At 47.5% G+C, this 24,081-nt stretch overlaps 1 protein-coding gene across 3 annotated transcripts in view; it reads right to left on the reverse strand.

The window, feature by feature from the left end:
• Positions 1–278: 278 nt before the first annotated feature.
• The window catches only part of ASS1 (argininosuccinate synthase 1), a 71,003-nt gene continuing 47,200 nt past the window's right edge, over positions 279–24,081 (reverse strand). Inside the window, exons 12-16 of one of the 3 annotated variants that reach the window (XM_061604124.1) lie at positions 22,421–22,552; positions 9,454–9,610; positions 1,596–1,661; positions 929–1,047; positions 279–548 (exon numbers count right to left, since the gene is read on the reverse strand). In XM_061604124.1, the coding sequence (XP_061460108.1) occupies positions 969–1,047; positions 1,596–1,661; positions 9,454–9,610; positions 22,421–22,552 (434 nt within the window). In that variant the 3' untranslated portion in view covers positions 279–548; positions 929–968. The remainder of the gene's footprint in view (positions 549–928; positions 1,048–1,595; positions 1,662–9,453; positions 9,611–22,420; positions 22,553–24,081) is intronic. The other 2 variants (XM_061604126.1, XM_061604125.1) reach the window with 2 other exon arrangements.

Below are 24,081 nucleotides of genomic sequence, written 5' to 3' on the forward strand. Positions count from 1 at the left end.
TTAGTGGTTATAAAAATGGAAGAAAATATTTTACTCCTCTGTCTCTTGCCTTTAGTGTTCCACAGGTAGAGAGATTGTTTGGGTAGAGTCTAGCATTCCCTTTTATTTTGCTGCCTCCTCCTACACTCCAACAAAAAAAAATTGTGTGTCCTTCAGATGCACTTAAACTCCTATGAAAGGACAAAGACTTAAACTTGGCAAAACAGCTTGGCCGCGTAAGTGCGAGACAAACAAACACACACACACATAAATAAATCCCACCCATTAGACTCCAGAAATAAAGGCATGGACATTTTAATAACATCCTTGTGATACAAATGGACGGAGCAGGGCCCCCCTCCTCTCCGCCAACCACCTTTTCCCGGCCCCATTTTCGTGGATGCCATTGAAAGACCACAATAAAGCTACCATGCAACCCCACGTGCAATTAGCGGCGGGTGGCACGTGGGGACTTGAGAGGAGGGGGGAAGAACAGCCCACGGCCCCACTGACTGCATTAATTCTCCGCCGTGCTGACCTTGCATTGAAGCCGGTGATATTCTTTCAGCCTGCAAACCAATGGAGCAGGGAAGGGAGAGAAAGAGAGAAATTCATTATGAGTTAACGTTAATATCAGGCAAAGTTGACGCAATTAAGTTAGGCGAAACAAGGAAGAAGCGGGGGTGAAATAAATGCAACGTACATGAATCAAGGTATGTGGGTTTCCCACATTCCTCAACCCTCCCCTAATCGTCGTGTAATTAATTTATCTGAAGGGAATAAACAGTGTACATTAATGTGCAGTGCAAAGAAGTTAACAGGCTATGGCGAGGAAGCCATTATGCCAATTTGTCACCACCACCCCAGTCTTTAGAGGGGGGAGCATGGGAGGTGTTGCAGATAAATAAAAACCCAAAACAAAATGAGCAATTGCGGATTGTGTGAATACATCAGATTTTCTATTCCTGGGAAGTTCCATCGCTGAATGGTTAATGGCATTTGATTCTCTCCTCTTTGGAATTCACAACCATGAAGTGTGGCGGCTGGTCATTCCCTGCATGTAGAAATCTAGGAAATCAGGGAGAAATGTTCTGGTGTGGCCCTCTGCATTGAGGAATCAGTTTTTCTCCATGCAGGAACATCTTTCATTATTGGGGAGCAGATGAGCCCTCCCCCTTCCCAATCTGCACTCCAAAGTCCCCAGCATCTCCAGGTAGGGCTGGGAATGGGCCCTGCCTAAAACCCTGCAGAGCTGCTGCCAGTCAGTGCAGATAGTACTGAGCTACACGGACCAATAGGTCTGACACAGTAAAAGACAACTTCTTACTTAAATCATCCCTGTATTTTGAACCATGAGGACTGGAAACTTGTATTATTTTAAAGGAAGGGCCATAGCTCTGCACGCAGAAGGTCTCAGGTTCAATCCCCAACAGCATCTCCAGGTAGGGCTGGGGCGGACCCCTGCCTGAAACACTGGAGAGCCACTGCCAGTCAGTGTAGACAGTACTAAGCCAGAGGAACCAGGATCAGCTTCCTGTGGTCCACTGCTTCCTAGAATATTGCCAAGCTTCTGCAAGCAGGATGAAATCTGTCGGCGCAAATGTATCAATACAAACCGGAGGGAGTTTATGTTGATGAAGCCGGTAGCATCAGAAGGCTCATAATCCCCTTGAACGTCCATGCTGCATGAAGGGGAGGTGAAAGAAATGAGTTAGCGGCTATAATAAGGGCAGTAAAGAGGAACCAAGCACTTGAAAGGTTGTCACTCAGAGGAGGGCCGGGATCTCTTCTCGATCGTCCCAGAGTGCAGGACACGGCATAATGGGCTCAAGTTGCAGGAAGCCAGAATTCGGCTGAACATCAGGAAAAACTTCCTAACTGTTAGAGTGGTACGACAATGGAACCAATGACCTCAGGAGGTGGTGGGCTCTCCAACGCTGGAGGCATTCAAGAGGCAGCTAGACAGTCACCTGTCAGGTATGCTTTCAGTTGGATTCCTGCACTGAGCAGGGAGTTGGACTCAATGGCATTATTAGGCCCCATCCAACTCTGCTATTCTATGATTCTGGGAACCAGAAATGCCATTCAGGGATAGAAGGGGAGGCATCCCCCACAACATTTCAGGCCATGTATCCCAAGGCATGGTCTGAAGCCCCCTTGCAGAAGCTGAGCAGCTCTGCGCCTGGTTCCTGCCTGAATGGGAGACTGCCATCTTCAGTTCCATAATGGAAGACAAGCAGGCTACAAGTGTAAGGGTTTTTGGCAGTACAACAGCAGGGACCACTCAGTGTGTGTCATAAGGGGTTAATTCTGTTATTGGTGTGGCTGATCCAATTGGCTGAACGTTCTAGTCAGTTGGGAGTTAGCTGTCAGGCCAGAAAAGAGTTGAGATTTGACAGCTGGAGGAAGGAAAATTCATGCTGAAGGAGTTTTATTCCTGTCTAGGAAAGACAAACCTCTCCGTTTATTGCTCCTCATATTATATGCCCTTCAGGTTCAGAAAAGGGCAACCCAAACGATCAAGCAGATAGAGCAACTCCCCTATGAGGAACGTTTGCAGCATTTGGGACTCTTTAGTTTAGAGAAAAGGCGAGGAAGAGGTGACATGATAAAAGCATATGGAATTATGCATGGCACAGAGAAAGCGGACAGAGAGGTTTTCTCCCTCTCTCATAACACTAGAACTTGTGGCCATCCAGTGAACGTTGGAAGAGTCAAGACAGACAAAAGAAAGGACTTCTTCATACAGCGCAGAGTTAAACGATGGAATTCACTGCCATAGGAGGCAGTGATGGCTACCAACCTGGCAGGCTTTAAAAGAGGGTGAGACAAATTCATGGGAGGAGAAGGCTATCAGTGGCTACTAGCCATGACGGCTATGCTCTGCCTCCACGATCGGAGTCAGGTTGCTTCTGAATACCAGTTGCTGGAAACTGCAGGAGGGGAGAGTGCTCTTGAACTCAGGTCCTGCTTGCAGGCTTCCCATAATAGGCAATTGGGACCAGAGTATAACACCAGCACTCTTTCCCCTTGGGATGCTCAGCAAGAACTGGCGTACTGCCTCCGACAGAGGAGTGGCTGCACGCTTGCTTTCCCTTCCCCTTTTTTCAGTTGTGTCTATTAGACTACAAGTTTGTGAGCAGGGACTGTTTCACCTTTTAATCTCTGTACAGCACCTAGGAAATCGTGGGCCCTTTCTAAGTGTTAAATAATATTAATCTTGAATGCTCCCCCACGTTAAAAAAGAGAAAACACAACCCCTGTGATTAGTAAAGTAGCAGAGCATGAAACATCACCGTTGCCCCCTGTGCCTGATATGCTACTTTACAACATGCAGGGAATCTTCTTAGAGGATCTTATCTGCTCATTTTGCATAATCTGCAGATTGTCTCAGCGAGGCAGGACATCAAGGGGCTCATTGCGACCATAGTATAATCAAGAGCCTCTAATCACATTCTGTTAATTATTTTAATTGTTAAATATGGAATTGGGGAAAAACAAGCATTTGGGGCTTAATGGCCATTATAGCTCTTTATTATCCCACACAGCGGTTTCAATTTCCGAGTGGGCAGGACAAAATGAACTGCCGCCAGGCATCGCGTTTTGACAAAACAATCACCTGAGCGAGGCATTTGATTTTAATGGAAAGCATAATGTGCTGTCGCTTGCGGCAGCCGCCACAAGCCTTTCCTGCATCAACACATTTTCAGGACACATTTGAGGGCGGCTGGGACACACGATTCAGCCTTTGCACACGCATGCACGTACACACACACAATCTGTGGCCAGCCTCTGACCATGTTGACATGACAGAAGCGTAAAAAATTATTCACGGCAGGGAGGAAGCGGATAGAGGAAAGTTTCTCTCTCTCTCTCTCATAACACTAGAACTCGTGGGCGTCCAATGATCAATCGATCTCTTTATCTATCTATCTAACCAAACATTTGCTGTCCTTTCATTACACTCAAAATCAGCTGCCAGAGGTCAGCTGCCTCACTTTGCCTAATGGTAGGGCCGGCCCTGGCTGTCAGGGCCCCGGAGAAAGACATACTCCTTCAGGATTGGAATTGGAGAACCCTGGTATTTTACATTCAGCCATGCCCAAATATGTGCACTCTGTAACTCTGGATTGCATCCAGTCTCAGTCCTACTCAAGGTGGACCTAAGGAAATTAGCAGGCGTGACTAACTTAGGGCTGTTCATTTCAGTTGGTCTACAGTGAGTAGAACTTAGTTGGCAACAACCATATGCCCAAAAGTATACACTCCAAAACTAAACAGAGCTAAGTTTACTGTGGGCCCTGATGATGCGGTGGAGGGGCTGAATTGTTGAACCAGGATTGGGAAGATCTGAGTGCCATCATGAACCAGGACCCAATTCTCCATTTTCAGAGGACAAGAACCTAAGAACCTAAGATAAGCCTGCTGGATCAGACCAGTGGCCCACCTAGCCCAACATCCTGTCCTCACAGCGGCCAACCCAATGCCCCAATGGGAAGCCTGCAAGCAGGACCTGAGTGCAAGAACAATCTCCTCTCCTGCAGTGTCTAGCAACTGGTTTCCAGAGGCACATTGCATCTGACTATGGTGGCAGAGCACAGCCACCATGGCTAGCAGCCTTTGATAGCCCTATCCTCCATGAACTTGTCTAATCTTCTTTTGAAGCCATCCAAGCTGGTGGTCATCACAGCTTCTTGTGGGATGAAGCCATGGATTCAGAGAAGGTATCACAGTTGGAGGTGGCGCGGTCCTCAGAGCCAGCCCTGGACAGCATCTTTCTGGCCTGAAGAGGTTGCGCTGTCTTCCCCTGACTCCAAGCACTCCACCAAAGAAGCCCTGGCAGAACCACAATCTCCCTTGCACCATTGGAGCAATTGGCTATTGAAGCAGGCTAGTACCCTTTAACTGAAGAGACGCGTCTCACCAGAGGTGGGGTTAGCTACCCAGATTGAACTGCCTGTTGCTGAAGCAACATTTGAGCTTTGCTCTGTCTTCGAGCTGTCCAAGGTGTTGCCTGATTCCTAATTACCAGCCTTGCTCTATTTAAGGCTCAGGCTGAGGTTGCCTGTTGCTGAAGCAACATTTGAGCTTTACTCTGTCTTTGAGCTGTCCAAGGTGCTGCCTGATTTCTAACCACCAGCCTTGCTCTGTTTAAGGCTCAGGCTGAGGCTGCCTGTTGCTGAAACAACATTTGAGCTTTGCTCTGTCTTCAAGCTGTCCAAGGTGCTGCCTGATTCCTGGCCACCAACCTTGCCTTACTTTGGCTTGCCCTGGTTTGCTTCACATTGCCTTGCCATGTTTGACCCTGTCCTGCCTGGCTGAAGCCTGAACTGTGCTTTGCTTTGCTGGACCCTCAGCCCTTGCTGTGAAGACCTCTGCCGCACTTGAGACATAACTTTTACACCGCTATGGCCATCCCTTGGAGCAGAACCCTAGGCTTGGATTTGTCACTCAGCCATGAAAGGGCTCCTGCTGGGAGGAAGGGCGGGATATAAATTAAATAATAGATAAAATAAATAAAATGAAACTCAAGGGATGTGCGGCCACTCCACCTCTTGGGTGGGCAGAAGCGGATGAGTCACATGGGTGATGCCAGCACCAGGACCACATGATATGTGGGGGGGGGAGGTTCCCATTCCAAAAGGAAGTTCACCTTTCAATGGAAAACTCCACAAATAAAAAAGCCAGTTGGACACAGTGAGTAGCAGCCTCAGGAGGAGCATGAGGCTGGGGAGGAGAGATAACCCTCCTGGCTGTTTTGCTGGAGGTTCCCTCCCCCCAGCAACCTCAGGTTCCCAGATGTTGGTGGGCTACGACTCTCATTGTCCCTGGCCCTTGACTAAGCTGGGACCAAGGCTAAAGAGCTGTGCCCAAGGCTAGCCTGCTCCGCCCACAAATGTGATGGGGGGCATGGACACCAGGGCTAGAATAAGATTTAAATGCCAACCTGGTTGGCTTGTGTCTGTGAAATGGGGAACGGGAGGGAGGTCACGTTGCCAACATATCCCTCCAGCTTAATACTGGCTGTGACCCTCTTCCTGCTCCAATGCCCCACAGGACATGGTGCCTCCCTAGTATGGAGAGGTTGGCCAAGGCGGTAAGACAGCCAAGCGTGGTGTAGCGGTAGAGTGTCGGACTAGGACCTTGGGAGACCAGGGTTCAAATCCCCACTCAGCCACGAAACTCGCTGGCTGACCTTGGGGGCCGGTCACAATCTCTCTCGGCCTAACCTACCGCACAGGGTTGTTGTGAGGATGAAATCAGGAGAGGGAGAACCATGTTTGCCTGCCACCTTGAGCTTCCTGAAGGAAAGGTGGGGTAGAAATGGAACAATAAAATATATAAAATTGAAAAATAGACTCTACTTGATTTAGCAGGACGGCGCCGAAAGAATGATGTTAAAAAGGAAACACTCCCAGCTTTCCAAACCGTGAGACACACTTGTGCAACTCCGCACAGACAAGACCCAAACCAAGCTAGTTTTTTCCCATCCCCTCTTCCCCAAGGAGATTGGGGGGGGAGCTATTCATTTTCTAGAAACTGCAGAAAATCCTTTTTTTTTTTTAAAGAGAGAGTTTACAATGATTTTACCTCCCCTGACGGGCAGCAGAAAAAACCTCTGCGCTTTTATTTTTGCTCATCCGAGTGGTTCTGACCTGCTCTATAATTACGTTACTTTCTACCTACTGTGCGGAGGCATTTTTTGCGCGATGCACCTCTCACAGCTCTCTCTCGGGTTCCCGCGATGCCGTCACTCAAACGCTTTTCAAACCAGCGATGTAGAAATCAAAAAAAGAAAATGGCTGAGAGGACACACAGGGAATAAGTGGTCCTGTTCCCCCCGCGCTCTCTCCCTTTTTTTTCCATCTCTCGCGCCCCCCCCAAACTCTCTCTTCTTTTTACGTTATTCATTTAATCTCCCGGCATGAGAATGCAAATGATAATGAAAGGTTGGGATGGATTATTAGGTGCTGTTGATTTTGAGGGGGAAGGAGGGGAGAGACAGAGATGGGCGGAGGGGGGAAAAGAGAGCATAATTTGACATTTACTCTGACTGATCTAAACTGATTTGGGTATATTTATGGCTTATAAAGTATTTGGAAGGATTGAAAGGGCTGAGAGGAGGTGGGGGAGGCGAGAGAGAGAGAGAGAGAGAGTGAGAGAGGCAGACAGCATAATAAAAGAGGGAGAAATTTAATATAGGAAAAAAATAGGTCTGACTTTTAAACAAGACCCTTGCTTAATTGTTTTTTTTTAAACCCACCTCAGGCCAAGTGCTTGCTTCAAAGTTAAATCATGGGGCATGGCTGTAGAGAAGCTTTCTCTGCCTCCAGATCAAACTCACAGTTTTTGCACGAGGGCTATAAGGGCGATTCATTCCTTGAGTTGGAGAGCTGAGCCCCAACTCAACGGAAGAGCACCTGCTTTGCATTCAGGGCCCGTGCCAGAGAGAGGCCAGGTCGGGCCCTGGTTGAGGGCTCCTGTGGCCCAGAGGGGCCCCTGAAAGGCCCCTCCTTAGGGTGAGAAGGTAGTGCCCCCATTCCATGACCCTGCCACAGATCGCAGAGGGGGAGCTCCCAGACACACACCCCCATACACACCACGCAGGCTTCAATAAGCCCCCCCACCCCCACCTACCTCTCCTGTTACTGTGAATGCTGTGCGCGCTGTGTGTGCATGCCTACCATCAACCAAGATGGTGGCAGAGGCTTCCTTAAGGGGCCTGTGCTCCTGCCACCATCTTAATTGATGGCACCCCTGCACGCTGTGCTGCATGCGTACATGCCTGCTATCAACGAAGAAGGCAGAAGGGGCATCAGCCCCTTAGGGAAGCCTCCACCACCATCTTGGTTGAGGGCACTCATGCATGCACAGCATTCATGTGAAGCGATGGGAGAGGTAGGTGGGGTGTGCAGGCGGGCACAGCGGGCCCGGGACAGGCTGGTGCCCAAGGGCCCAGTCACGCCTGGCGCCGGCCCTGTTTGCATGCAGAAGGTCCCTGGGCTCAATATCCAGGTAGGGCTGGAAATGTCCTCTCCCTGCAACCCTGGAGAGCCACTGCCAGCCAGTGTTGGCAATGCTGAGCTAGATGGGGAGCCACAACTGAAAAGACCCTCTCCTGTGTCACTGCCATCCGAGCCTCCCTCGGGGGGGTGGGTGGAGAGGGGCCTTGGAAGAAGATCCAAGGGTCCAGGTAGGTTCATAGCGGCAGAGGCATCCCAGATGATATTGGGGTCCTGGTGTTGTATGATCGCTTTGCCTTGAACCAGTCAACAATTGGGCATATGCAGCCCTCAGGATGGGAGGCAACAGGCCTCCAAATCAGGGGTTCCCAAACTGTGGCCTGCAGACTAATAGCAGTCTGCAAACGGTCCACGGCACGTGCATGGATTTGTGGTTGAAGGCAAGAGATTACATTAAACATTTGTATTGGTTTTAAGTATACTTTGATTGCTTCATTTGTACTTTATTGCATTGCAATTGGCATTCTGTCAAATGACAGTTTTGCATTCCATCCGATTTATTATATTTCCAATCAAATACAATATATAAGAAAGGAAAGAAGCAGCAGAAATACGCTTAAGAACCATGCCTCGGCTGGCACAGCATGCGGCAGTTGCTACAAAAGGCAGAGAATGAATTAAGTGGTCCACCAAAACCCTCAGCCATTTTCGGGGGGGGGGAAGTTTTAGGAATCACTGCTTTAAATTCCAAGTTGCTGGGAATGGCAGCAAAAGGGTGCTGCTCAGGTCCCGCTTGCAGGCTTCCCTTAGGGCACTTGGTTGGCCACTGTGCAGGGGCGGTGCCAGAGGGCAGCCAGGTTGGGCCCTGGCCAAGGGCCCCGGGTCCCAAGGGGCCATGGGTGGGTAGCGCTCTCTTCTGCAATCCATGGCAGTATAGGCTCCTGACCCTGCCACGGATCACGAGAGGGAGCTCCCAGGCACCCCCTACTGCCGCACAGGCCTGCGACACCCACCTGTATGCCTCACCTACCTCTCCCTTGACGTAAATGCTGGTTGCGCTACAGGTGCAAGCCTGCCATCAGCCAAGATGGCGGCCGAGTTTTCCCTAATGGGTTGATGCCACTGCCACCATCTTGGTTGATGGCAGGGATGCACGATTGTAGCATGCATGCATGCCATCAACCAAGATGGTGGCGGAGGCATCAACCCTTTAGGGAAGCCTCGGCTGCCATCTTAGTTGATGGCAGGCTTGCGCCCACATTGCAACCAACATTCACCAAGGGAAAGGCAGATAGGTGGGGCGTGCATGCGTGTGGGTGTCTGGGTCCGGGTCCAGTTGGTGCTCAAGGGTCAGCCGTGCCACTGTGAGACCAGGATGCCAGACTAGATGGGCCTTTTGGCCTGATCCAGCTTCAGGGCTCGTCCCATGACACTGGTGCTATGTAAAAGATGCCTGTGATGCCCAGCTTCAAGTCTGCACTGCGGACATGCTCGAAAGAGCGACGCTTACCTCACAAGTTCTTTGTTGTACAAAGACTTGCTGGACTCCCTTCCCAAAATGTAGACGCTGCCCTTCAAGACAGAGACACGGACCTTCCCCTCCACAAGGTCCTGGGATCGGACAATGCAATGGCGGAGATATTCACACTCAGGGCTGTACCAGAAACCTATCAGAAAGGAGAATGGACAGGCGGACATGCATTAGTGCTACACCATTATTGAGCAGCCAAAGGGTTTGTACAGGCCAGTCATTTTCAAACAGCGTTGCAAGGAACCCCAGGGATTCTTCAGGCCCCTACCCACGACCTCTGAAGATTATTAGTATTATATTATTGTTACTATTTGTGCACTGGACAAGTCACCATGAAAAAAGGCACACACACCCATTTCCTGAGATGATTCCTACATTGCCAGTTGTGTGAAACATAGCTGATCTGAGACAGAAATGTGTTCAAAATTTGCATCTGCATGAAGACAAAGTGGTGGCCAAGTGAGGGAAGTTTGCTTTTGTACCACTGCGGTGCCATACCCGGGAAAGCCCTGCTCCAAAAACTGCACAATTTCATCTCAGAAGAAGACTTGGAGCAAGGAGGCACAAATTGATCTTAAAACACATATTGGCAGAAGATGCTCCATTGAGGTCATCAGAGTCAAGCTGTGTAGAGTTTCAGAGCTAATAACGAGAATCTGAACTCGAGCCCAGAATCCAATTTGAAGCTGGCACAGACGGAACAAACAGAGGAAGGAGAATCAGTCAGCAGGCTGCTGAGGAGATGATGATGAAATTTATTACCTGCCCTTCACTGGTAGGTCCCAGGGCAGGTCACAACAATATAAAATACATTATTATAATCAGTTTAAAACAAATCATAGCTAGCTAGGGTCCTAAAAATATATTGTCTCAAGTGTCAAATGACAGGCTGAAGAGGTGCATCTTCAGCATAGGACGAAAGCTGTGCAGTGAAGAAGCCAGACGCGCCTCGGTGGGGAGGGAGTTCCACAGCTTAGGGGCTGCACAGAGAAGGCCCTCTCCCAGGCCACAACTCCCTGGGCTTCTGAGGGCTGTGGAACCACCAAGAGGGCCCTCTCTGTTGCTCCTACCACTCAAGAGAGAAGGAAACGGTCTTCCATCTGATCTTGTTCCTGGAACAGAAACCGATGCCTGAAAGATCCTTCCGTTGTTCCATTTTTAAACTTCTGGATTGAGTACAAAGCACTGTGCAGGTGCAGACTGGCTCCACTTTCCTAGTCCTGGGATGGACTTCCCTACCCATTTCCAGGGGGCATTCCCACACCCTCCAAAAATGGGGTAGGGCAATCCTGCTCCTTCTGGAGTGAGTGGAAGAAACATCACAACATTTGTGTTTGTGTCCTCATGACCCAAGGAACCTGGAGATGAGGTTCCTCTTTTTCAAGTTTTGAGGGGACAGAACCATCTGTATCTTATCTGGCAACCTCCTGGTGGGAAGACATAGAGCACCCACCCACCCTTTAACTCAGAGTTCCCTGAACTATCTCTGTCTCACAGAAGTCAAAGTCTTCCAAATGGCAAGGGCCCTTGAACCACTTTGCCAGCCCCTCTGGGGAGCCAGAGCCCTTTACATCCCAGCCCCCCCATATTGTACCACTTTAAATGGTGATGCCCCCCCTCCAAGAATCCTGCGAATGGTAGTTCGTTAAGAGCGCAGAGAATTGTTAGGAGACCCCCTCTATTCCCTTCACAGAACTACAATTCCCAGAGTTCCCTGGAAAGAGGGATGGGTTGTTAAACCAAGGGTTAGCCGTTCCAGGCACTTCACCGAAAAGCTGCAATGACACAGCTTGCCACATGGGGCAGTGGTCAGCAGTCCCTGACACTTCACCCAGAAGTTGCAGTGACACAGCTGGCCACACGGGGCAGCAGTCAGCAGCTTCTGACATTTCACTGAGACGTTGCAGTGACACAGCTCGCCACACGGAGCAGTGGTCAGCAGCCCCTGACACCCCCGTGGGTCCCTTTATTCCTGCCGCTCTCCTTTCTCTTCCGACTCTCCTTCCCTCCATTTCCACCCTCCAAAAGCTCTGCTGCCGTTCCTGAAGTTGGGCACCTGAGCTGCTCCCAGGCCAAGAACTAAATTCAAGAAAAGGAGCTAGGAAGGCAACATGAAGATTTGCTTCCCTCCTGCCATTTCCCAACCCCTGACTAGAGTCCCCCTTGCGGGGCACGGTTAGATAACGTGACAAAGAGCCGGAATCTTGGGAATTGGCTGTTATACATGTAACATTACGAAAGGCCATCTGGGGGGAATCACATGAAACCAGGCAGGCACGGTATCTGGGACAGATGGCAGCAAGCATTCAGGTGGACCTCCACCTCCACTGCTAAGGCTTCCTGATGACTAGGTGGAACAGGAGCACCAGTGACAAATTTAGTCCCCCGAGAGGAACGGGAGCAGCTTGGGCTGAATTCTGAGCAAGAGCTGGAAAGGATCAGGGACAGGAATTGGAACAGAGAGACCAAACCCTACTACGTAAGACCTCGGAAGGAGGAACGATTTCGTTCTTTCTCATTTTCTAATCCTCATTTCAGTTCCCCACATTTCCACATCAGTTTGCAATTAAAATAATCATTATCATTATTTTTATTATTTGTAAAGTCCTAGAATGATGAAACTGAGGTTATCATACTTTGGACACATCATGAGAAGACAGGGTTCACTAGAAATGACAATAATGCTGGGAAAATCAGAAGGGAGTAGAAAAAGAGGAAGGCCAAAGAAGAGATGGATTGATTCCATCAAGGAAGCCACAGACCTGAACTTACAAGATCTGAACAGGGTGGTTCATGACAGATGCTCTTGGAGGTCGCTGATTCATGGGGTCGCCATAAATCGTAGTCAACTTGAAGGCACACAACAACAACAACAAAGTCCTTGTGAAAATTCATCAGCATTTTATTGTGAATGCCTCACATGCACATTCCCCTAACAGAATGCAGTTTTGGTATGTTGTTTTCACGCATACGTGCATTTTTATCGCAAGTTTTACTCCAGCATATGCATTTTGGTTTGGTAGGCCTTTCTTGGGTAGAGGGACACACTGCAGCGTTCGGAGGAGTGCGAATTTCAAAGGAGGGCCGTGTTTCAGGTCCCGTAGAAATTCCATAAAGTGCGAATTAGGCAGTTTCTCCTTTAGATACAAACTAAATTGAAATCCCCCCCATCCCTATTGCAGACACAGGGTTGTATCCCACGCTAGTCCTACTCAGAGCAGACCCATTGATAATGATGGTCATGACTAACTGAGGTCAATGAGTCTGCTCTGAATAGGACTTAGTTGGAAACTAATAATGTTTATTATTGCGGGCTTCCCCCAGGCACCTGGTTGGCCACTGTGAGAACAGGATGCTGGACTAGATGGGCCACTGGCCTGATCCAGCAGGCTCTTCTTATGTTCTTATGTTCTTATGTTTAACAACCCGTTGGCTGTCCCTTCAGCAATCGAGAAGTTGCCTTCAAAAAAAGAATCTTTCGATGGTGTCCTCGCCCTCCCTCCCTTTCAATCTGCCCTGTTCCCACTCTCCCAGAGGTTCAGCTGAATGTGCTACCAGTGTTAATTCACAAAGCCCTCAACAACTTGGGCCAAAGTGCCTTGAGGACCGCCTGAGATGTTCCATCTCAAACACTGAGATCTCCTGTTGGGGCACTTTAGGTGGTTCCCCACATGTCCCCTGAGGTTCAGTTGGCCTCCACCAGGGACTGAGCCTTTAGTGTGGCAGGCCCTGCCCTTTGGAACTCTCTGCCAATGGAGGTTCAGCAGGAACCCTTCCTCTTTTCTTTCAGGTGTCTCTTGAAAACTGAACTTTTCAGGCAGGCCTTTGTCACATGAATTCCTCTCTAACCAATGCAGTATTTATTGATGCCTTTATTATTGCTTTATTATCGCTTGTATCGGTTTTTAAATTTTACAGTGTCTTTGTATGTTGTGAGCCGCCTTGATGAACTCCTATGAAGAGTGTGGCTTATAAATACTTTAACTAACAAGCAAACAAACAAACTGGGCTGGCTACTGACTCTGCTGAGTTAAGGCCTAAAACAAACCCCTAAACTACTGCGGCCAAAAGTGATTTGAGGACCGCCTCACTCCTTATGTTCCCTCTCGATCACTGAGATCTTCTGATGGGGCACTTTTGTGGTTTCCCCACGTCCCCAAGGTTCAGTTGGCCTCCTTTAGCATGGCAAGCCTTGCCCTGTGGAACTCCCTGCCAGTGGAGAAACAATATTGTTTAGGCAGGCCTTTGTCGTTTGAACTGTTTTTCTTTTTAACCAATCTGTATTTTCTTTTAAATTGATTTTTTTGTAATGTTGTTTCTTATTGCTTCCTTTACTGATTTTATTTTTTATACGTTGTACTCTGCCTTGATATACTCTTATGAAAGTGCAGGTTATAAATAAGTAAATAAACAAATGAATAAAGGCCAGCTGAGCAAGGGAGCTTACAGAAAGGGGTGGCTCTGAGCTTCAGGGTCCTTATCGGGTTAGGGAATCAGGGCCCATATGTCCCAGGTAGGCTCACCTTCCCTGCCTCTTTCATTTCTCAAGTAACCTTGTGCAGTCACTCGAGCAGGCGGGCCCGTCTCTCCTTTCTCTCCCCTGCAGAGCGCGGCTGCGGGTGCATCTGTCTGCTCAAGGCAACATCCTTGCCATTGTCACCAGCCCTCTGGGAGGAAGTTCCACCTTTCACACACACACACACAGAATAAGTGGGACGGAATGGAGAATGTAAGGACATAAGAAGAGCTTGTCTGCTGGATCAAACCAAAGGGCCCCCGGAATCCTGCTCTCACAGTGGCCAACCAGATGCCTCAATGGGAAGCCCACAAACAGGACCTGAGTGCAAGACCAATTGCTCCTCCTGTGGTTTCCAGCAACAGGTATACCAATGCATACGTTGCCTATACCAGTATTGCTTAGTATTGTCTGCACTGACTGGCAGCTGCTCTCCAGGGTTTCAGACACAGAGTCTTTTTCCGGCCCTACCTAGAGATGTCAGAGAGTGAACTGAGCAAACCGATGGAAGAATGCTCTGGAGGAGTGTGGGATAACACTTGCTTTGAGGCAACGTCGTCTCACCTCCCAATGAAACCATTTGGAATGAATGTTTATTCGATAACCAGTATTTCTCTGCAAATACATCAGGATGAATGCTCAATAAATGGTCAACTTTGTCTAATCTCCCTGCAAACAAACCAAGGTGAGTGCTCAATAGTCAACTTCGTTTAATCTCCCTGCAAACAAAACAGACTGAATGCTCATTCAATAGCCAACATTGTCTAAGCTCCCTGCAAAAAAATTGGAAGAAATGCTCATTCAATAGTGTACAAAATGTGTATATTACGGGGGGAAAGTCTGTATAAAATGCACACAAAAATGTATTATATTAAGGGAAATTGCTTGCATGGAAGAGTGCTTTTATAAATAAAAAAATCCATATTTGTGTGCAGTTTTAATTGGAGAAATTTGCACTAAAACGAATTTTCAAGAGGGTCTGTTTTTTTTTTAATGGAAGTTGCTGTGGAGATGTGGAGAACCTCATTTAAGATCGGATAGATTTTGGAGAGAAGCAAAATGAACAGGAACATCTATACCTACCAACAGTTGAATCTTACTCCGACACTGGTGATAGGTCAGCATCTTCTCCCACACCTGAGGGCCGCAGGCTAGCTTAGCGGGGGCTCAAGGCAGGCCACCTGACACACATCGCTCCACCCTCCCATATCCTGCTGCCACGCCCCAGCAGCCAGGATCACTTGCCTCACTCTGCCTAACAGCTGGTCCGGCTCTCCTCCTGAATCCCTGGCACTGTGTCCTAGAGCCGAGGGGAGCCCGATCCACTAGGACCCCGAGATTTCTACCTCTTGTTTCTGACAAAACTCTTGCAGAACTGCCAAGACCCCCACCTCACCTCCAGCTCTGGCTTAGCTGCCTCCACCCCTCTGTTGCTGATTAGCCCGTTAAACTCTCAGCAGCCGTAGGAACAGACAGAGGATGAAAGGAGGATCCTATTTAAGAGTTTTCGGGGATCTGGACATTTTATCTCTTTAATCTCTTTGCTCATACACAGGTGGTTCCCTCCTTCCCCTTCCCTCCACCCGATCTTGGCTTTTCATTCCCAGCTGGGCTATACAGGCGATCAGACAGAGAGCAAAATGCGTGTGGACTAGGGATTCTCATTTTTCCTATCTTAAATTCAGTTCTCCACATTTCTGCGGCAATTTGCACATTTTGTAAAAAAAAAAAACCTCATGAAAATCCTCCAGCATTTTCGTGCGAATATCTCCTAATATAAACACATTTTTGTGGGCTGGTTTGACTAAAGTGCACATTTTTGCAAGCAATTTCTCATCATACGATGCATTTTTGTATGTTATTTTCACTCGCATATTCATTGCCATGCATGCTTTCCCCTCACATACACATTTTTGCAAACATTGGTTGGCGAACTGCATTGGAAAATTCCAATGAATGCAAATTTTGAAGGACGGCTGTTTCTTGGTTCTCATATTGTTTCAGAAAGTGCACATTTGATAGATTCAGCTTGAAATGCAAACAATCAAATTTCTCACCCATCGCTAGAGCATGCACACAGACACACACAGAGTGGTAGCTTTATGATTAAATGGGATCAATGAATTCTTTTGGCCAAGATCTCGTGGATTAAGGTGGTCAATCTCTGCCTGCATTATAGCACTGCAGTCTGCAAGAAGGGATTTACATAATGGAATGCTCTACCATATATTTTTTTTAAAAAATCCTTGCACATAGAAATCTAATATGCCAGGAGGAAGACTACCATCCCTTTCTATGTGCAGGGATTTTTAAAAAATATATTTTGTGCAGAGGAGCATTCATCATGTAAGCCAAACCCCTGTTCCTTGAAGTGGTACAAGCCAGACACATGCTTATTTTATTATCTATATAGATATAGACGCATAAGAAGCTGCCTTGTAGTGAGTTATGAGTAGAGATGAGGGAGAAATTTGATTGTTTGCTTTTAAAGGCAAACCTACCAAATCTGTGCTTTCCGAAACAACAGGCGAACCAGAACACAGCCATCCTTTGCAATTCACACTTCTCTAAATTTTGCATTGCCCTTCTCCTGCCAAGTCATGCACACAAAAAGGCATATATTAGGATAAAGTTTGCGTCAAAAGTTGTACAAAATGACATACAAAAATACAAGTTCATTAGGAAAAATCCTCACTAAAATGCTGATGAATTTTCATGAGTTTTTTTTTTAATGTAGAGAACTGTACATGTACAGAGAGAAATGTAGAGAACTGAATTTAAGATTGGGAAAATGAGGCATGCAGAGGACCACAAATGACGGATCCATCCTTCCCTAATCATGGGATACCAGGGGCTGAACTTCAGACCTTCTGAAGGCAACACTTGTGCTCTGTGTCGACACTGACTGACAGCAGCTCTCCAGAATTTCAGATGGGGGACATTCCCAGCCCTACCTGGACTCATTGGAGACTGAACCTGGGGCCTCCTGCACGCAAAGCAAATGCTCTACCACTATATATTACATTTATATCCCAACTTTCCTCCAAGGAGCTCAAGACAACAGGGAGAGTTCTCCCATGCCATTTTATCCTCCCAGCGACCCTGCGAGGTAGGCTAGGCTGAGCAAGTGCAACTGGTTCATGGCCACACAAAGAGCGAAGGAGCATTTTTGCCTCCCTGGACTGTGCCTCTGATCAATGAGCAATGATCGTGCCTTTTGCTTGCCTCAATGGAGGACAAACAGGGGGTGCGCAAATGTCTGCAGAAACTGGCCACCCACACCAAGGTAAAATTGCCACTTATTGCTCCACCCATGTTTGCCAGTGCCCCTGCCTACCAGTGGCATGTGGCCCCCAGCACGGTGCCTAGAAGGGAAAGTGGCCCCCAGGCTGAAAAAAAAGGTTCCCGCCACTCCTGGTTTAACATTACCACTAACTTCAAATACCGATTTGGTTTATCTTTAGGACTGAAGCACTGTCCTTTTCCTCAGTCTGCTTTTTCTCCCCCACCACCCGCTTCGCAATGAATTCCCTGCTCAACGTGATTTTCCCCTCTTTAATTGCCTTCCCACTTTGTAACAGCAAATCCCCTTCTAATCCTTGCAACAGAGAGGCCCGTGGGAGACCGCGCCATTTCCAACACCTGGTTTATACCTGGCGGCGAGCAAAGAAAACCAGGGAAGTCTTATTTTGCAATGCACCTTTCCCACCATGCGATGGGGAGCGGGGGGAGGGATTTGTGGGGGCAAGAGGCAAATGACAGCCGCTAATTGCCTTAAATTCAGAGAGACTAGTTACAATAATTAGGTGTTTAAGGAAGAGAGGGGCATGAAAGGGTTGGCCTCCAGTGGGCTGCGTCTGCTGAGCGGAACCCTCTGTGATCTGCAATATTGTTATTTGGCCTGCATTTCTTTTTTTTAAAAAAAGCCTCCTCCCCAGACCGCCAACGCTAGATGGTTTGTTTAGCACGTTGCAGACGTTTTCTGTTCCTGGAGCAAAACAGATCATAAGTGCCCGGAGAGGGCACTAAATGCAAGTTTGTTTGGTTTAAATGCAATGAACTTACAAAGAAGACATGTCCTGTGCTGGGTCCGAACTTTCATTCTTTGGGAGTTCTGTTCCTGCCCCGTCTAAAGGGCTCGAAGTGAGGCCCAAACAACTCAGGATTAGAAGTGGAAGAGTCTGCCCATTCTGGCTATCTCCATTTCTCCTTTTTCCAGTCCTGTGTTCCGTTCTCCACATTTCTGCCCCAATTTGTGTATTTTTTTTTTCAATCCTCAAAAAAATCTTTCAGCATTTGAGTGCAAATTTCTCCAAATAAAGACATTTTTGTATGCAGGGTTGTCTGACATAAACATTTTTGCAAGCCATTCCTCCTAATACAATGCAGTTTGGCATGTTATTTTCATGAATACATTCATTGTCATGCACATATTTTATGCACTTTATAGGAAGGCTCCAAGTTCAGATAATTGTGAATTTGGGAGGATGGCTGTGTTTCAGTTCTCATATTGTCTTGGAAAGTGTGGAGCTGACAGATTTGCCTTTAAATGTGAACCAAATCCATCGCTATCTCACTGCGTATAGACAAATATACATTAAAAATGCAGCACTGTTTTTAATGGCAGATGAGGGAGATTTTTAAATTTTAATTTATTATATCATTTATATCCCAACTTTTCTCCAAGATGGCATCCAAACATCTCCCCTTCCCCATTTTATCCTTACAACAACCCTGTGAGGTAGGTTAGGCTCAGAGACAGGGACTGGCCCTCAAGGTCATTCAGTGAGCTTCATGGCCGAACGGGGATTTGAATCCTGGTCTTCCAAGTCTTAGTCCAACACTCTAACCACTACACCACAGTGGTTCTCCCAAAAGCGTGCAGTTAATAGATTCCCTTTTAAATGCAAACTGAATCAAATTTCTCCCCTCTCCTTACTCAGGATACACCATGTCAAACCTATCCCACTGTAACGCTTGGTCTCTCTTCCCTTTGCCACCCTGATATCTTCCTGCCTGTGAATTTCATGCTAAAGAAATCATCTAGCACAGGACATCTGGGGGGAGGCTTTGTTTTAAAAATAAGACGAACTGCGATGGATCAGGCTCACTTCAGGTGTGGGGAACGTGCGGCACATCCAAATGTTGCTGGGCTACAATTCTCACCGCCCCTGACCATTGGACATTCTGGCTGCAGGTGCTGATGGGAGCTAAAGTCCAACAACATCTGGACAGGCCACAGACTAGCCACCCCTGATCTAGATAGTCCAGCATCTTCTTTTATAAGGTGGGTAGCCCAGACAGACAGACAGACAGATGATTTAGATAGACAGACAGACAGACAGACAGACAGAGAGTCAATTCATTTAAAGTTGATTCATATAACACAGAGCTGCTGCCTAGACTCTACCGCAATGGGGCGCTTCCCGTGCCAGCCCCCCACCTTGAATGTCACCGCTTTTGGCCTTCAGTACTGTCACTTTTCCCGTCCCTCCTTTCCTTTTCACCCTCCAAATTGCAGCAATTCAGTAATGGCTTGCCCTGCTGACCACACAACCGATTGAAATGTCAGAGGTAACAACCTCCTTGTTCTTTCATCTACCCCCGTCCACCCCCACTCCCAACAGAGGCCTTCTCACAGCTACCTTTACAAACCAGAAATTTCACCTGCCATTTTTCTCATGCAAAACTAGCAGGTCCTCAATCATTTTGGGTTGTGTGTGTGTGTGGAGGGATGATGCACAGTGCCCCAGTGTGGACTCTGCACCCCATAGCAGGATGAGGGAGAAATTAACATGCCCCTGAGATCCGACAAAATTTTGTTCGAGCGCCCAGCAATACAGGTTGCTTTTTAATTGTTATGATCAGAGCTTGGAAAAGTTACTTTTTTGAACTACAACTCCCATCAGCCCAGTCCAGTGGCCATGCTGGCTGGTGCTGATGGGAGTTGTAATTTTAAAAAGTAACTTTTCCAAGCTCTGGTTATGATTCCATTCCTGTCTTGATCATCTGCGACACAGTGAGTGGTTCCCCCAAATGAGTGGCTCCACACGCACCAAATTCTATGGCACTTTCAACAAACTGAGCATGTTCTCTGGTTCTGAGCCCGTAAGGCAGGGATGGGAGCATCTGTGATCCTCCAGGTGTTGCTGGACTACAGCTCCCATCATCCCTCGCCATTGTTCCCGCTGGCGGGGGCTCACAGGAGTTGGAGTCTGATCAACATTGGGAGAGCCACAGATTCTCCATCCCTGTTGTAGGGAGTTAGGGAGGAGCTGGCACTTCAGCAGGGAGCTGTCCAGCATCAGAAGCATCAAACAGGATCCAGTCCCAGGGTGCTGCTAGTTCCACAAGCAACAAGATGGGGGAGAATCAAATTTTTCAGCACCCTGGAGAGCTCCCAGGAAAGGGAGATGCTGACCCAGGAATGCCTGTTCTGAAGCCTCACCCCTTAAGCAAAGCTGCCCAGAGCAGCAAGGAGCTGAGCCGTCACAGCAGCCTCTCACTGCCCTCGGCCTTTATTTATTTGTTTGTTTGTTTGTTTGTTTATTTGTTTGTCTGATTTCTGTCCCGCCCTTCCTCCCAGCAGGAGCCCAGGGCTGCAAACAAAAGCACTAAAAACACTTTAAAACATCATAAAACAGGCTTTAAAATACATTAAAACAAAACATGTTTAAAAAACATTTTTTTTAAAAAACCCTTAAAAAAAAAATATATATATATATATATATTAAAAAAAGGTTTAAAAGCATATTAAAAAGCAATTCTAAAACAGATACAGACTGGGATAAGGTCTCAATTTAAAAGGCTTATTTGTTTTACTTAATTATTATTTGATTTGTATCCCGCCTTACCTCCCAGCAGGAGCCCAGGTCAGCTTGTTGAAAGAAGAAAGTCTTCAGTAGGCACCGAAAAGAGAACAGAGATGGCGCCTGTCTAATATTTAAGGGGAGGGAATCCCAAAGGGCTGGTGCCACCACACTAAAGGTCTACTTCCTATGTTGTGCAGAACGGACCTCCTGATAAGATGGTATTTGCAGGAGGCCCTCAGCTGAAGAGCGCAGTGATTGACTGGGTATATAAGGGGTAAGGTGGTCTTTCAGGTATCCTGGTCCCAAGCTGTATATGGCTTTGTACACCAAAACTAGAATCTTGAACTTGGCCCGGTCTTCTAGGAGAATGAGCATACAGAGAACGTAAGAAGAGCCTTCTGGATCAGGCCAACGGGCCATCTAGTCCAGCCTCCAGTTCTCACAGTGGCCAACCAGATGCCCTAATGGGAAGCCCACAAGCAGGACCTGAGCACAACAGCAACGCTCTCTCCACATTTGTGATTCTGACCAATTGGCATACTATTTTGGATCAGCCAAATTCTCCCTGAGCTGCTATACTCAGATTCTGGGGTTATGAGACCTACACATGGGGCCTTCTTACGAAGCTGAATGCTGGAAGATTCAGGACACTCAACAGAATTTCCCCCCTCATTTTCTACCCCCCCACACACCATGTTTTCCTCCTATACACTTGAGAAGCCACCTTGAAAATATGTTACTGAAAGTCAGGGTAAAAAAGATTAGCAAAGGATAAACAGCTAAGGACAAAGGTGGTGATTGCCATCTGCAGGTTGTATAATTACTTGTATGATAGACAGACAGACAGACAGACAGAGAGGCAGACAGACAGACAGACCTTATATTTTTTATTACTAGTCTTTTTAAATTAAAGTCTGCTGGCTGATTAATCTTGGCAGATTAAAATTATGAGTGTTAAACATTTAATAACCTAACTAGTTAATGGACTAAACTAGCAGTTCCCAAACTTTTTCTTAACCACTTGACCACTTGAAAATTGCTGATGGTCTTGGCAGACCACTTTTCTTTTCTTTTTGGGGTGGGGGGCTGTCGTAGTGATTGCAACGCGATGTGCTAGATGCTGTGCATACTTTAATTGCAATTTTGCCGCTTCTCTTAGTTCCTATATTTTATTGTCTTACCATTTGCATTTCATAGAAGTTAAATACCAATATGGCAAAATACAATACAAGAACTAACAGAGCCAATAAAAATGCAACTCAGAATCAATATGGATATTTAATGCAAACATGCTGTGAGTCACCTGCATGCAGCTCACGGGCCAAAGTTTGGGAATCTCTGGGCTCAACAACAGTAGAGGCCTAATATTTCCATATCGCATATAAAATTCAGAAAGAAGGATGTAGCATGTAAGTGTGGACTCACAGTTGCTTATAACTTGAGGAAGAGGGGGAACTGGGATAAATTAATTGAGGCAGCTGGGCTATCCCTGATCTGTGGAAAGAGCGGCAATGCAGTAGTCAGATGTAAGATGCGGACTTCTCCGGCTCAGTCCCGAAGCTTAAAGGGAAAAGGGAGATGCTCTCGGGAGGGAGAGGGTTTTCGCAGTGCTACGTACCGTTGTACACCAGTTCGGCAAATTTCACGGTGAGTCCTTGTTTGACTTTCCGCACTTCCCGATCCATCGTGAAGGCCTCGATGTCTAAATGAGCATGGTAGAGGATTGTCCCCGCTGGGGTCTCGTAGATACCTAGCCATTTCGCCAGGCAGGGGGAGAAGGAAAGAAGAGTGGGGGGGGGAGAAGAGAGGAGTGGGAGGGAGAGAGGAATGAATGAGACCCAAACTGTCAGGAAATGACAAAAAATAATGATTTGGCTGACAGAAGGAGCCGTGGTCCTGGCTCCATTCAGTCTCAGCTTGCCATAAAATGCATCTGTCATTATAGTCCTGCTGAGGCCGAGACAGTCCACTCCGCACCTTGTGGAGAAAATTTCTAGATTCCCTTCTTTGAAGAGGCACTCCAACGAGGCTAAATGACAGGGTTTCGGAGGCAATTCCCCCCACCGATGTATGCCTACCGGTCTGTGCCTGAAAACCTGTAATTAAACAAGCCACGCAGGGCAAAGTCATGCGAGTCTGTAAAAATCCTTCCCTCTTCCCCCCCTCACAACCCAACACTTCTGCTGAAGATGGGGGGGGCGAAGCCCCTCATCTCCGCTGTGAGAAATGGAGGGCACCTGGGGGGCAGTTTTAGCCTGCCTTCATTTGGGGCTGCCAAGCCCAACTCAGACTAGAGATGGGAAGAATGTCCGCTCGGGGTTCCCATACGAATACGAGCAGGCCTCGTTTGCCCTCGCCAACAACAACGCACAAAGCGAACCCACTGAAATTCACACTTCTCCGAATTTTGCAACACAGGTTCCCTGACTCCCCTCCTTCCAAAAAGCGTGCAAAATAATGTATGGAAACGCATGCCTTAAGGAAAATTGTTTGCAATCAAAATGTGCCTGTTAGACAAAAAGCACACAGAATTCTTTTTGCTAACAGTGCACTCGGGTTGGGGTGGGGGGACATTGGCTGATTTATGGCTTAAGCAGAGGAAAGATTACTTGGAAGAATCTCTCCCAGCTATGCTTGGAGTCCTGAACTGTACAGTTAGATTTTGTCATCTGCGTAAGAAAAATGAAAGTTCCCTATCCTGCCTTGCGATCTGTAGAACCACAAGGTGGCTTACAAAATGTGTTAAACATGCAGTGTAAAACAGTGAGTCAATCATTCACAGTCATGTTCTGCTTTTAAAAATCCTCTGTGACTCCCCAAACCTCCCCCCCCCAGAGGGCAGATATCTGTTGGATCACCCTGGGCTCCTTCTGGGAGGAAAGGCAGAATATAAATTAAATAAATAAATAAATAATTCTGTTTTTCCTTCAAGAAGCAGGGAGCTGGGCTAGATCAGAGATGAGCAATTGTAGGACTGCATGCAGCCTTGGCCTAATTTTATGGGCCCCTTGGCCTAATTTCAAAAGCCCTCTGGCCAGAGCGATCCTAGCCTCACTTGGCAGCCCGCAGGTGAGGAGGAAGGGGAGGAGGGGTGTCAGGGAAAGAGAGGGAAAAGGAGTATCAGAAGAGAGAATGTCGGAAAGCAAGGGAGTAAACAGAAAGCAACCTCCAACTCTATAAGAGTTCTGCCTTCACTTGGTGTCTGTCACTAAGCTAACGCCCTTCCCTGCAAGCCCAGGGGTTAAATGTGGCCTCCAGGTGTTGCTGTCTGGCCCCCAG

The sequence above is a fragment of the Rhineura floridana genome, chromosome 20 (assembly GCF_030035675.1).
Source record: "Rhineura floridana isolate rRhiFlo1 chromosome 20, rRhiFlo1.hap2, whole genome shotgun sequence".
In the NCBI taxonomy this organism is placed as follows: domain Eukaryota; kingdom Metazoa; phylum Chordata; class Lepidosauria; order Squamata; family Rhineuridae; genus Rhineura; species Rhineura floridana.